We start from the raw sequence: 14,533 nt of genomic DNA on the forward strand, positions 1-14,533 counted from the left end.
GTACTCTACTCTGACAACTCTACTTAAAAATGCAAATCCCACCTCCTGCACCAGAATGCTTGTCACCCCCTTACCATTCTATACTTTAAAAAAAAATTCTTTCTCACCCCCATTAGGCATTTAAACCCTTCTACTTATTTCGTTTATGTTTCTTGTTTCTTGTTTTTCTCCCCCAGAGTAAATCCCACAGGTCAAGAGTTCTTGTCAGCATTTTTTCTCTGCATAACACAAGAACTTAGAACAGTGTCAAGCATGTTGAAGACATATAATAAATATTTGTTAAATGAATGGCTGGATAGGATGCCTTAAGAAAAACTCGGGTGACTTGGAATCATCTCTAGTATTTGAGGTTGTTATCAATTAAAATCAATCATGAGGAACTAATTGAGGGTATTAATAACTGAATCTCCTTCCAATGCAAGTGACAAAAATTCAATTCACCTTGGCTTAAACCAGAAAAGAAAACAAAGTAAATTTAATGGTCAGGCGCAGTGGCTCACGCCTGTAATCCCAGCACTTTGGGAGGCCGAGATGGGTGGATCACAAGATGAGGAGATTGAGACTGTCCTGGCTAACATGGTGAAAACCCATCTCTACTAAAATACAAAAAATTAGCCAGGTGTGGCACGTGCATGTAGTCCCAGCTACTCAGGAGGCTGAGGCAAGGGAATCGCTTGAAGCTGGGAGGTGGAGATTGCAGTAAGCCGAGATTGCACCACTGCACTCGACAAAGCGAGACTCCGGCTCAAAAAAAAAAAAAAAATTTTGTTCACTTACAGAATGGGTTTCAGGCATGGCTGAATCCGGGGGGTCAAATGATGTCATTGAGATCCAGTCTGTTTATTCTCCTTCTTCTGTGTCAACCCCTCATTCTCAGGCAGCCTCTCCCTTTGTGATGGTAAAGATGCTGCATCTAGGCTTACATGTGACCAGCTCAACCACTCCATGAGAAAGAAAGGTACACTTATCTCTGTCCGCTGTCCTTGCTCTAAGGCTCTCTCAAAGGGCACAGCAAGGGAGTGTGCACACATCTGTATTTATGTCTATGTCTGTAATTGAAAACTGTGTGTTCAATCTGATTCCTCCCATTGCAATCCAACCATACAGGTTTTATTTTTGATTTCCTTCTTTCTCCTGTGAGTATCTTCCTTCTCTGACAGTGAGAAACTAGGTCCCCACACCTTATTTACTCATCTGATTGATCCTTCCTTATGTGATCAAATCCCCCATCCATCTTTGCTGCTGACCTTTCCCCAGGTGGACACCCTTCTCAACCTGCTAGAGCACTGGCAGCTTACCCAGTCTGCCCCTCTGCAGAGGCACCCTCTTCATTCCTGCTGAGGTCTGGCCACTCTGCACCACACCCTCCCACGTGTGATGCCATCTTACCCTACTTGGACTCTGACACCACAGGCCAGGCCATGCCTTTGTAGAAGTTGTTTTCTTGCCTCTGGGGCTCTGACCCCCAATGCTAAGCCACTCTGTGAGTAGGTGCTCTCCTCACCCTGCTGGGGCTGACACCCCATGCCTCACTGTCTCTCTAGGGGACTCTCTCCTTTCCTGCTCACACTCTGAGTCCCCATGGCTTGTCACCCATCGGCATGCTCAGGTGCCCTCCCCATCCTGCTAGGTTCTTAACACCCAACCTCAGGCTCAGACAACACAGGCGAGGCCACTCCAACATGGGGATGCCCTTTTCACTCTCCTTGGACTCATAGGCCACCATGTTTTCCTCCCTTTCCTGCATAGATGTGACCTTGTGCTGTCCCAATTAATAGCTTTGAGGCTGAGTTGCTCAGGAAGGGAGGAGAAGGGAAGAGGAAGCAGAAGCACCTTTTATCTTCATTTGTGTCTGTCATCACAAGAGACTCTGGACCTGATGCTGTCCTCGATTTCTGAGACTTGTATGCCCACCTGGCTCCATAGTCAATGAAGCAATTGCCACTGCCTTTAATCAGTCCTGGCCGGGAATTCCTCTCTCCTTTCCGTGATGTTTTCTTCCCTGGCGCTTACCACCTTCTGACCTATTTGTTGCATGAATTCCTCCATTTCTAGCAGTCAATGCTGTGCCTGGCACATGGAAGTACCAAGAAATATTTCCTAATGATCGAGTCCTAGAAGAGAACGCAGATGAATGAGGCTGTCCCACGTGCCCAGGGAGGCTCTGGGTGCAGTAATGAATATGGGGAATGTGGCTTCCCTAAACCACACTCAACTCAGTCCAGCCTGCTCAGATTATCGGCCTCGGTGAAATTCTTCTGTGCACCCTGGATTCTATAGTTGCTAATGCTTCAGTGTCTTTTCATCCCAAAGCCTCATCAGGGCCACCTCCTTTGGCCTGTGAAGCACCAGTGACTTATGGGAGCAGACAGACAAGGAAGTGTAGTTAGCATTCATTCATTGCTTATGTTGTACAGGCTGTCAAAACTAATGAAATTTTATGACAGACGGGCAACGACCAGCTTCCTGGTGTTATTTATCTTTCTCGCTTCTGGCTCGGAGCACTGGGTGATTTTTCATTTACATTTAAAAATGCCAAGATGACTAAGCGCAATTCGCCTACTCAGAAAACTAGCAAATTGTATCAATGCACAAATGTAATTAATAATCATCAGGCATGAGAAATGAGGAGCAGTTAAGCAGGATAGTCTATCTTTCCAATTCCTCTCCTTCTCCTCTACCACCATTTCAACCAGTTCCCAAACTCCAGGGACATACATCATGTTTTTTCTCTCTTTGCTCAACATCTGATAGCCAGTATTTGTAATGACAAACAAAAGGTCCTTGTGGCTGGTGACATGAGTCCCCATGGCTCAGTAGATATATTTATAGCCACCTTAGAGGAGATGATGCAAATAGATGTAACACATAAAGAGAAAAAGATGAAAAAAATGGAAAATTTAATGTAAGAGGGAACGGAGGTCCTGGGAGACAAGTTAATTCTAGAGTGACAAGACCCAAGATTGTGAGACTGTGTTTATGTAACCAAGAGAAACCCATAGAACCAATTCATCATAACAACCTAAACCTGGGGGCTGTATGTGCCTTGACAAATTCCTTTGTATACATCACTTAATTCTCTTATCTCCTCATTCCTGCAGTATGTTATCTGTGTTTCCTTTGCTCTCATCTCTACCTGCTATTGCAGGGTCTCTAGGCTCTCAAATTTCGTGCTCTCCACAAATTACTTCTGGGGGGTTCTCCAGAGGTATCTCAGATGGGTTCACTAATAAATTGTTAGGTCTCGTGTAGCATCTGCATTATTTTTCTTCCTTTCTCCTGCTACTATCAGAGTTTTGATGAGCTGCATCCTCAAGGCACCAAAGCGACAGCCCCATGTCCTCTGGAGACCTCTGAGGGTCAAGAGCTTTTCACATTCTGTACAGTCAGGAGAATGCTTTCTCTCCACTTCCAGCATTTTCACAGCGACTTTAAAATTGTGCAGCTATGTTCCAGTGCCTTCTAGATTTTTTTAGTAAACAGTTTTTGGGCGAGCAGACAAAGCTGAAAGGCAAACATTATAATACTCTACTCAAAAATCCAAGCATTTGCTGCCATGACTGCCATGACTAAGGCTTTGTTATGGGGCCAAGCTTTTCTGCCTCACCTTCTCTCTTTTATGATGGGTTATTTTCCAGAGGGCACTTCATTTTAAAAATGCAAGTTGGCATTGGAAAGGTGAGACATGTCCAGACATGCCAGCCTCACAGTAGTGGACACTTGTTCAGGCTTAAAATGGCACATCTTGATAACCATGGTGTACTTACGCAGAGTTCACAGTGTGCCAGCTGCTCCAGGTGCCGAAAAATGAATCAGACACAGGACCCATCCTCAAGGACTTTATTATACTAACAGTCATGCAGTAAATAACCATTATAACTAAATAAATGGTGGGGAAAGTAAAAATAAGTGCAACAAGAGACGTACAGATAATGTGGTAAAGAGGAAAGCTACTTCCTGTAGCCTTGAAAATGGAATGGCTTCATGGAGGACCCATTAGAGCTGAGCCTTTAGAGGACATGAAGATGTAGAGGAGTGGAATCCAAAAGGTATTTCAGCAAGAAGGAGCACTAGGAGCAGAAGCAAAGGGTGAATGTTACCAGCAATACAAGTGGATTAACAGGGTTCCAAATTGGCTAAAGCATACCTTGTTTGAAGGGGAATGGTTGGAGAAATCATAGTGGAAATGGGGAGTGAGACCTCCAGGGGATGTTTGACCTGGCTGAGATTTTTTTTTTTTTTTTTTTTTTTTTTAGATGGAGTCTCGCTCTGTCGCCAGGCTGGAGTGCAGTGGTGCGCTCTTGGCTCACTGCAACCTCCGCCTCCCTGGCTCAAGCTATTCTCCTACCTCAGCTTTCTGAGTAGCTGGGATTACAGGCACGCACCACAACGCCCAGCTAATTTTTGTATTTTTAGTAGAGACGGGGTTTCACCATGTTGGCCAGGATGGTCTCGATCTCCTGATCTCATGATTCGCCCGCCTTGGCCTCCCAAAGTGCTGGGATTACAGTCGTGAGCCACCATGCCTGGCCTATACCTTATTTTTATGCAGCAAAATATGTCGAACTAAGATAGTATACTATTTAGAGCCATTAAAAGCCATTGCATAGAGGACTGTGTTTTTGAATCAGTCAGGTTCACCTGGATCAGGTAGGTGCATCTAGATCAGTGTGTGTCAGATGAATAGGAGAAGAGATCTGGGCAGGCACATCAGTGTGGAGGTCTCTGCATTAGCAGAAGACATGGGTACTAAGATTCAAACAGAAGAAATTCAGAGTAGAAAGATGATGAGCTTTGGAGAGAGAGTAGATGGATACCTGGAGTGAGGGAAAAGAGGAAGCTAAGAAGAGCCCCACATGAGGAAGGAGAAATATGATGTCCAAGAGGCAGAGTGAATTTTTAGAGGGAACAGAATGAGTTCACACATTTGAAACAATTTTGTAAGGTGAGTGGGATAGGAATGTTCATTCTTATTTTTTTAATTATTTATTTATTTATTTTTATTTTTTTCTTTGAGATGGAGTCTTGCTCTGTCACCCAGGCTGGAGGCTGGAGTGCAGTGGCGCAATCTCTGCTCACTGCAACCTCCACCTCCTGGGTTCAAGCGATTCTCCTTCCTCAGCCTTCCAAGCAGCTGGAATTACAGGCACGCACCACCACGCCCAGCTAATTTTTTATATTTTTGGTAGAGATGGGGTTTCACTATGTTGGCCAGGCTGGTCTCGAACTCCTGACCTCAAGGGATCCACCTGCCTCAGCCTCCCAAAGTGCTGAGATTACAGGTGTGAGCCATCATGCTCAGCCTTATTCTTATTTTAAAGGCAGGAGAGTTGTTACAGGCAGCAGGTAAGTGTGTGTCCATGGTCACAGGGCGTGTGGCAGAAGTGACTCTCAAACCCCAATTTTTGGATGTTAAAACATTTTCTCTTTTCTTGATACACATGCACTTGCATATGTACATGCCTGAAGAGGATGGCAGAAGGAAGACTAAAGAAAATGATGAGGAATAAGGAGTTACGCTGTTGATGAAGAAAGCACACACACTGCGTTCATGTTAGCAATTATTTCTGGGAGATCCATCAGGCAAATGAAATCTCCTAATCCAATTCAGGAAGGAATTTCCTGGACATGTGGATCCATAATCCTGTTTAACTCCTCCAAAAAGAGAGACTAAATTAGAGATCAATTCCAGTAAAAAAGCAAACTTAGAGGTAACGAGTGCGAACAGAGCCTGGGCATCCCCCGCGCAGGGGGCCCAGGCTATCATCTAATAAAAGCCATACAAGTCCATAAGCCACATGGAAATTGCTTTACCCAGAAGCTTCTGGAAGGTCCACGTGTTCATAACTAGGACACTGGTAACAGACCTATTCCTCTTGGTTATCTTAGGTGATAGCTGTTTGTGAAGCATCCCTTTCTAGAGAATTTAGATTCCGTCATGGTCTATTTTGCACTTGGGAATATGGTGGTGGTGTGTTGTTTTTCTCTTCGGCTGGTGAGGAGAAGAGGTGGGAAACCCTGGGCTTGCCAATGTCCTATTTATCTTTCTATTTGTTGTTGCAACTGGCCTCATTAAATCAGGCGAGAGCTGCCAACATATACAACTTTGGCTTTCCTAATTAAAGTTCTACTGAAAAAAGCTGCCCCTCTCCTCTGACTCCCTCACAGGAATGCAGTCTCATAACAGAGGCATCTGCCCCCTGGACTAACCTTTCTTAAAACCAGATAAACAAAGTAATACCAATAAAAATATCCATCTGTGCTTAAAGATAAATAGAGCATTAATATACCAAACTGAGATCTGGATTCTTTTGGAACCAGCTTTAATGATATTAGACATCTGTTCCGGCTTGCTTTCCACTCATTTTCCACTTGCAGATTCTTATAAGAAAACCATGTGACAGCAGTTTTTCTGTGGGAAGTGGGGGTGCCACCTGAACCCCTGCCCTTTCTCAGGTGATTGCCCCAGTAGAGGGTAGTAGATCCCAAAGGTATAAGCCAGTGATGTCCCTTACCATGTTTGGGCCTTATCATGGATTTTAAGCACTGTGATCTTTTTACATGTTTATTTTTGAGATACCAGAATGCCAACTTACTCCTTTACAATGGTAAGTGGAATTGTCAAGTAGACCAGATGCACAAATGTTGGCACAATCGCGGCAGCCTTTCTCTTCCTGGAGTTAAGTCGTATGAGTATCCAAGAAATATCCAGAAGCTATTCATTTACCAGGAGAGAGCGTCTTCTCCAGCAGGAAAGGTGGGAGGCCCCCATAATGATTGTTTCTTTTAAAGAGAATTGGACTTGGATGACAAAAAAACACCCTTTAAGTGTTTCTTTTACCATTTTTAACACTCAAGAACAATTTCAGGCAAAGTACTATTGTGGGGAAACTTTCTCCACTTAAATGCAGACCTGTCGACCTGGATTTGTTACATTTGGTGCTAACTCCAAAGTGACTACGGGCAGATCAGTGGGGGTGGGGGCCACACTGGAAATGTGTGGGGGCGTTCAGAATTGTTCCAGTGATGGGAGAGATGACACTGATTTTTGGTGCGTGAAGACCAACAATGCGAGAAGCACAGCAATTTGAGGGACAGTCTTAGTTGAATTGCCTGTTTGAAATGCTGACATAACAGGGTATTGAGAAGCACTGACTTTTTCAAATAATGGACACTTTTTTTGAAACAAAAATCTTACACAGGACACCAATATATAAAACTCATTGAAGGAGAGCTATTTTGCCTGACAGAGAGGAGGTCCCTGAAATACTTCTATGAAACATAGTTTGAGAACCACTATTTTAACTAATACCAAGTGGCCTTAGAGTTTTAATATTCTGTCTGGTTCTACTATATTATAGACTAAGTAGTTTACTTCTTCTTTTTCTTTCTTTCTTTTATTTTTTTTTTGATATGGAGTCTCACTCTGTTGCCCAGGCTAGAGTGCAGTAGCGTGATCTTGGCTCACTACAACCTCCACCTCCCAGGTTCAAGCAATTCTCCTGCCTCAGCTTCCCAAGTAGCTGGAACTACAGGCCCGTGCCACCACACTTGGCTAATTTTTTGTATTTTTAGTAGAGATGGAGTTTCACCATGTTGGCCAGGATGGTCTTGATCTCATGACCTCGTGATCTGTCCGCCTCGGCCTCCCAAAGTGCTGGGATTACAGGCGTGAGCCACAGCGCCCGGCCAATTTCACAAATAGATATTTTTCTTACTGTAAATCTTAGCAAGCTCAGCATATGAATTTTTTTTTTCCTTAAATTGAAAGCTTTTACCCTTTCACTTAAAGGCAGCACTTTATGGCTTCTCTTGGGCATATCCAAATTGCTGTCATCACTACTTGTATTAGTCGATTTTCACGCTGCTGATAAAGACATACCTGAGACTGAGAAATTTACCAAAGAAAGAGGTGTATTGGACTTACAGTTCCACATGGCTGAGGAGGCCTCACGATCATGGTGGAAGGCAAGAAGGAGCAAGTCACATCTTACATGGATGGCAGCTGGCAAAGAGAGAGCTTGTACAGGGAGACTCCCGTTTTGAAAGCCATCAGATCTTGTGAGACTCATTCACTATCACAAGAACAGTGCAGGAAAGACGCACCCCTGTACTTCAATCACCTCCCACCAGGTTCCTCCCACAACATGTGGGAATTGTGAGAGTTACAATTCAAGATGAGATTTGGTTGGGGACACAGCCAAACCATATCACTATTCTTGTGCTTTGGGGCCATTGTTAAGTAAAACAAGCATTATTTGAACACAAGTACTGCAATACCACCACAGTAGATCTGATAACTGATGGCTACTAAGTGACTAAGGGGCAGGTGGAGTATACAGCGTGGATGCGCTGGACAAAGGGGAGGATCTACCTCCCAGCTGGGTTGGAGCAGGACGGTGCAAGATTTCATCACACTACTCAGAAAGGCATGCAGTTTAAAGCTTGTAAATTATTTCAGGAATTTTCCATTTAATATTTTCAGGCTGTGGCTGACCGTGGGTAACAAACCCAGGAAAGTGAAACTGTGGAACCATGGATGGGAGAAAGGGTGAATTACTGTATATTCATGGAGGATATTAGTCCATAGTTTCTTTTTTCCTTTTTAACAAATTTTTGGGTTTTGTATATAGTTTGTCTGGTTTTGGTATCAGGGTAATACTAGCTTCATAAAATGAATTGGAAAGTGTTTCTTCTGTTTTCTTAAAAAGATTATATGGAATCAGCGTTTGTTCTTTAAACACTTGGTAGACATCTTAAGTAAAACCATCTGGGCTTGGAGATTTTTTTGTGTGTGTTGTAAGATTACATATTCAGTTTCCTTAATATTTATAGGATCATTTTAATTATGTGTTTTTCAGTGAAACGGGTCCATTTTCTATATGTTGTCCAATTAATATTTGTAGAATTGTGTTAGTATTCTTCATTATCCTTTTGATGTCTGCAGAATCTGTAACGGTATCCCTGTTTTATTTCTGATATTAATTTGTGCCGTTATGTCTTTTTTTTCTTTGTTGGTCTTGTCAGAAGTTTGTCAATTTTATCAATTTGTTCCAAGAACCAGCTCATTGATTTGGTTTCAGTTTCATTGATTTCTACTTTTATCTTTATTATTTCCTTCTTTTTCTTGCTTTTGGTATATTTTGTACTTCTTTTTCTAGGTTCTAGAGGTAGAAGCATAGATTATTGATTTGAGACCTTTTCTCTTTTCTAATGTGAGCATTTTAGTTACATTTAGTTCCCTTCTAGGACTGCTTTAGTTGGGTTACTGAGAGGTGTTGAAGTCTCCAACAGTATTTGTGGATTTATGTATTTTTCCTTTCAGTTCTGTTAGTTTTAGCTTCACATTATTTTGCAGCTCTGATGTTTAAAGGTGCATGAACATTTAGGCTCACTATGTCTCAATGAATTGACCCTTTTATCATTATGTAATATTCCTCTCAGTCTCTGGTCATTTTCTTTGTGCTGAAATATACTTTATCTGATAATATAATGACTCTGTTCCCTGTAGATTAATATTTTCAGGATGTATCATTTTTATTTTTTTATTTTCAACCTGCCTGTACTCATTATATTTGCAGTGAATTTTTTTTAGACACTGTATAGTTGAATCATTTAAAAAAGTCTGCTCTGGCAATGTGTCTTTTAATTGGTGTATTTAGATCATTACATTTAATATATTTATTGATATGTTAGGGCATAATAATTTTTTGTTTTCTGTTTGTGTCTCTGCTTATTATTTCTGTTTTCTTTTTCCTACTACCTTTGGGTTGTTTGAACATTTTCTTTAGAACCATATTTCAATTTATATATTGTTGTTTTTTTTTTAAAGAGTATCTCTTCATATAGATTTTTTTAGTGGTTATAACCAGCTGATGCTGCTGGTTCGAGAGCCCTTTGGCTGAGAAAGCAGAGAGCTCACCGGCCCGGCAGCCTGGGTCCCCAGGTAGTATCCGGTTAGGCCAACGACACTGAAACATTTGTCCACCCTGAGAGGACTCTGAGCACCTGTGGCTGAGGCCAAAGGACCACAGGGCTAAGGATGGGGAGAGTCCAACTCCAGTCGATATGCATACCTTGGCAAGCTTCTCACGACTCCCCACTGTTCATGGAGAAGCTGGGCCCTGCAGATCGACCAGAAACCCCCACGATATGCCACTTTCTGCCCCTATGTCCTGCATGTCCTGGGCATTGGCCCTGTCTCCCTTGGCAAACATGGAACACTGTTCCATCTCAGAGATTGCTTAACCAGAGAAACAGGTGCATTTTTGGTACTGTAAATACTATAGTATATGTGTCGCCAATTACTGTAAAGTCATAAGTATTTGTAATCCTGGTTCTGATTTGATGGTCACTTGAGGTAGCTGTGGATGGGAGGATATGCTTATTGTCTGAGGAGACTCACAACCATTTCTCAGGTTTCCCTTGCAGAGTGCATGCCGTTACCAGTGGGGTAGTGGGGGTGCCAAGGAGAAAAATGGCCAGTTAGAAAAAATCCCAAGACTAGTCTATGCAGAATCTCTCGCCTGCAGACAGGGCATTAATAGCCCAGTGGTGGGTGAGCGGCAGAGGCCAGGACTGGACTCAGACTTTTGCTTCACAAAGCTATGAGGACTCTGAAGCTCCGGCCCCTGCCTCATACAGCCTCGCCAGGAGTCTGCTGAGCACCTTTGAAACAAGTGCAGGGAAAAGGTGAAGGTCTGGGAAGCCACTGAGCTCACAATATTCGTCTACACTGGTCACCTTTGTGTTAGAGAGTGTGTGCATCTGTATGACTGAGTACATGTGTCTATGTGTATAGATACAGCTGCGCATGCCTGTCTGTATGTGCACATTATATGTTTATGTGTATGTATGTCAGTTCTATGGCTGTGTACCTGTGTGGATATGTGCACACTGGACGGTGGGTCTCTGTGTGAGGATGTAACATTTGTGTACATGTGAGGATGCATATCTATGTGTAAATGCTCTCATATCTTGCATGTTTAGTGTGTGTGTATCTGGGCACACACGAGTGCATGTGTAGAAATATGTGTCTGTGTGTATGCTTGCTCTCCATGCATCTGTGTTTTTATATGTGTAACTGAGGGTTTTTCTACATGTAGGAGTGACTGCGTGTTCATCTTTGAGGATCTGCATGAATGTGTCCTTTTTGCGAGATTTCTCTTCCCATTCGTCTTAAATCTCTCTCACCAGTTAAGTGTTTGTTCCCCATCTCTGTGCCTCCTCTATTCATTCTCTCTCACCAAACGAGCTTCTAAGCACCAGTCTCCCCCTACCATCAGATTGGCTGCTTTCGCTGCACAGTTCTCTTCTCACCCCCTACTTGCTTTCTTCCCCTGCCTTTCTCTGCCTGCTTTTGTCACAGTCTCATTGCTTGCTGACTTAGAGGCTAGGGCTGGTTTTCACTTAGCCTCTCCCTTCTTAATTTCTAGCCCTAGTGGGCAGCCCTATCTTAGCCCTGGCTGACCTCCACAGTGAATCATCATGTTCCTGATACTTTCCTGACCCCTATGCTCAGCCTGGAATTATTGTAGGAGATAGCAAGAGCATTCAGAAGAGTCAGTTGGTTACCAGTGCCTTGGTGTTTACTCTTTTATGTCTTAGTTCCTTAGTTGGGGGTGGGGTTTGAATAGGGAAGGGGTGGTATAGCTAGAATGCGAACTAAGAACTTCTCCATCTGCTTTACTTTTTCTTTCGTTGACAAAATGTCACCTTTTCTACTCCAAACTGACCAAGAAGTTGTATTTGCCGTTTGTGGCTACTCACGTCCTACTGCCCAGCCAAGGGACCCTATAACATCTCAGCCCAACGGGTTGGTTAAAAAGAAGAGAGGGAGAGAGGTCACTCTCATTTTTGTATCACAATTGCCCTTCTTTTTAGCAAGTGTATGAACTCACAGTGCTTTTCTATGAATAAACCATGGATCACATGAAAGATCATTTTTCTTAAAGAAAAAAAATTCCCTAAACCCAGAGGGGACCAGCAAATACTTAACAAGAGATTAGAGATTTCCTGTGAGTGCATATGGCTCGGGGTGACCTGATTCTGTAAAGCAACTGTTATTGTCCTCCTTAAATTCATGTGTTGAATTCTAATCCTATGTGATGGTATTTGGAGGTGGGGCCTTGGCAGGTGATTAAGTTCATGAAGGCAGGGACCTCACGAATGGAATTGGTGCCCCTATCAAAGGGACTGCAAAGAGCTCCCTCATCCCTTCTGTCATGTAAGGACACAGTAAAAAGATGGCTGTCTAGGAACCAGGAAGTCAGCCCCACGGAATCTGCTGACCATTTGACCTTGGATTTTACCATCTCCAGAACTGTGAGAAATCAATTTTCTATGCTACCTAGTCTATGGCATTCTGTTTTGACACCCAGATTAGCTAAAGTACCAGCATATCGACTTGCACACATAATTCTTGGAAACTCTGATGCCAAATCCTTGATGGCAAAAGGTGATTGATCCGCTGGAGACATGAGCCTACATCATCCCTCTTTCTACAATAAACCAGAGAAGTCAAAACAGGCAAGAGTAGGTCAAGGTCTTCTAAAAGCCATACCTGAAAGGTTTCCAATAACAGTTGACTCGATGGTAATTCAATCACACAAACAACCACAACAAAAGACACAACTATCAGAGACTTTCAGGATAGCCTCAAAAACACCATCTAATATTAGGGAGTTCAAAAAGGTGAGAAGTTTCAGAAATCAAACTTTATTTATATTTCATTTCATAAACTTGTAATTCTAACACTATTAATAAATGCTAAGGCAGGTGGCGGCATGGAGAGCCTGGGGCGCAAGGGCTGTCTTTTAAAACTTTGCTTGCTGTACCCTTTGGAGCCACCTCCTGGTCCGCTCACCCCCTGCCTACCTGTTAAGAGCCCGTTTGGGGCAGCACATTAGGGGCAAACAGCCTGGATGCCCAGTTGCAGACACACATCCATGCCTGGAGAAGGAGATTGCGTCTGAGAGCAGGAGGAGCTGCTGGAACTCTTCTTCCCAACCTTCTTTTAATGCTCTTGCACACCTGCACACACATAGACCCCACCAGCATTATCACAATATACGGGACCTGCAGCAGGGCTGCCGCTATAATGAATGAGAGAAGCCTCTCTCCAGCGACGTACAGGAGCCCAGGCTGAATGCGCTGCTCTCTGCCTGCATGTTTGCCACTGTGCTCGGGACTAGGAGCAGCATGGGAGCTGCTGGCTGGGGCCGTGCTGGTCACCTCCTCCCTCCCACTTCGGTCTCCAGCCACACTTTCAGCTCCAGGGCTAAGGCAAGTGGCTACAGTAGGTGCCATGGTTTCAGGCAGATCCTCGTTGGTCTGGTCCTTGGCTGAAGCTCCCTCTAGCTCCAGCGCTCTCTCTGGAGGGTGCTCTTCCCATGCTGGCTCTGGCTCCACAGCTGGTGCTGGCAGTGCTCTCATTTCTGCGTGTGGACCAGGAGCTGAAAAAGGAGAAAAGGCCACCAGCATCAGTCACTTTCCACTGGAATTTCCAAACACAGAAACAACCTCACTGAATTTTAAGGAGTTCCAGCCCCTAAACACCACCCCCGCAAAGTCTTCCAGGCTGCAGCCACCTCACCATATGTCTGTACCTCCATGGGCTCCCGAATCTCCTCCCGGACAACGACAGTGAGCAGATGCAGCCCCGATGGGATCTGTGGTGTGGCCTGGCCTACTAGGGCCTGCCCTGGGCTGCCCTGTGGTACTTGGGTGCGCCTTCTTACAAAGGGCCACAGGTTTCTGGGGTGAGGGATGAGCCTTCTTCGGCATCGTCGGAAGAGGCTCTCACTCCCTCCATTCCTGAAGCAGCAACCTCTCGAAGTGGGGAAGCAATACGAGAACATCTTGCTCTCTTGAGCATCTCCCACCAAGTGAGCTGGTTACGGTGCTGGCTGTAGGATATGGGCACCTGGTTACCAGAGTTCTAAGTTCTGTTCGTGTGTGTCATCATCAAGGAAGTGAGGTCACTTCTTTACGGTTCTGTCCCCTCGGCCCCTTCCTTCCCTAAGACCTACTCAGGACTCCACTGGGCTGCTGACTGCTCACCCTCCCCCCAGGTCAACTCCTTACCTATACACCATTATGTCCACCCAGGGCCTTTTTGGACACCTGTACCTGATGTTCACAAGGGGCCAGATGTCCTCAGGCTTGATGTCCACCTAGGACCTGATGGCTGCCTTGGGCCTATGTCCCTCTGGGGGCCTTGTGTTCACCTGGGGACTGTATCCAGCTGGGGCCTGATGGCCTACTGGGTCTTGTTGTTCACCTAAGGCCTTGTGTCCACCTGGGTTCTGGTGATCACCTGGGGCCTGGGTGTCCACCTAAGTCTGGATGTGCACCTAAGGCCTGAGTTTTCACCTGGGCCTGATGATCACCTGGGGACTTAGGTCCAATGTCCACCTGGAGCCTTGGGTCTAAAGTCCACCTGGAGCCTACGTATCTACCTAAGGCATGATGTCTACCTGCAGCCTGATGTCCACATGAGTCTGGTGTTCAACATGGGCCTGCTGTCCACCTA

At 44.5% G+C, this 14,533-nt stretch overlaps 1 protein-coding gene and 1 long non-coding RNA gene across 2 annotated transcripts in view; one reads left to right on the forward strand and one right to left on the reverse strand.

Annotated features, from left to right (window-relative positions):
* The window catches only part of LOC115831516, a 76,856-nt gene extending 67,785 nt beyond the window's left edge, over positions 1-9,071 (forward strand). The window contains exon 3 of the long non-coding RNA XR_004027010.1: positions 7,793-9,071. This is a non-coding gene — a long non-coding RNA (uncharacterized LOC115831516). The remainder of the gene's footprint in view (positions 1-7,792) is intronic.
* Positions 9,072-12,697: 3,626 nt separating this feature from the next.
* Positions 12,698-13,873, reverse strand: CDRT15 (CMT1A duplicated region transcript 15). Its single transcript, XM_003282230.4, has 2 exons — positions 13,595-13,873; positions 12,698-13,454 (listed from the first exon to the last, which is right to left on the reverse strand). Exons 1-2 carry the CDS (start codon positions 13,857-13,859, stop codon positions 12,880-12,882), a joined length of 840 nt encoding a protein of 279 aa, XP_003282278.2. The 5' UTR covers positions 13,860-13,873; the 3' UTR covers positions 12,698-12,879.
* Positions 13,874-14,533: the final 660 nt, after the last annotated feature.

The sequence above is a fragment of the Nomascus leucogenys genome, chromosome 19, assembly GCF_006542625.1.
Source record: "Nomascus leucogenys isolate Asia chromosome 19, Asia_NLE_v1, whole genome shotgun sequence".
NCBI lineage: Eukaryota > Metazoa > Chordata > Mammalia > Primates > Hylobatidae > Nomascus > Nomascus leucogenys.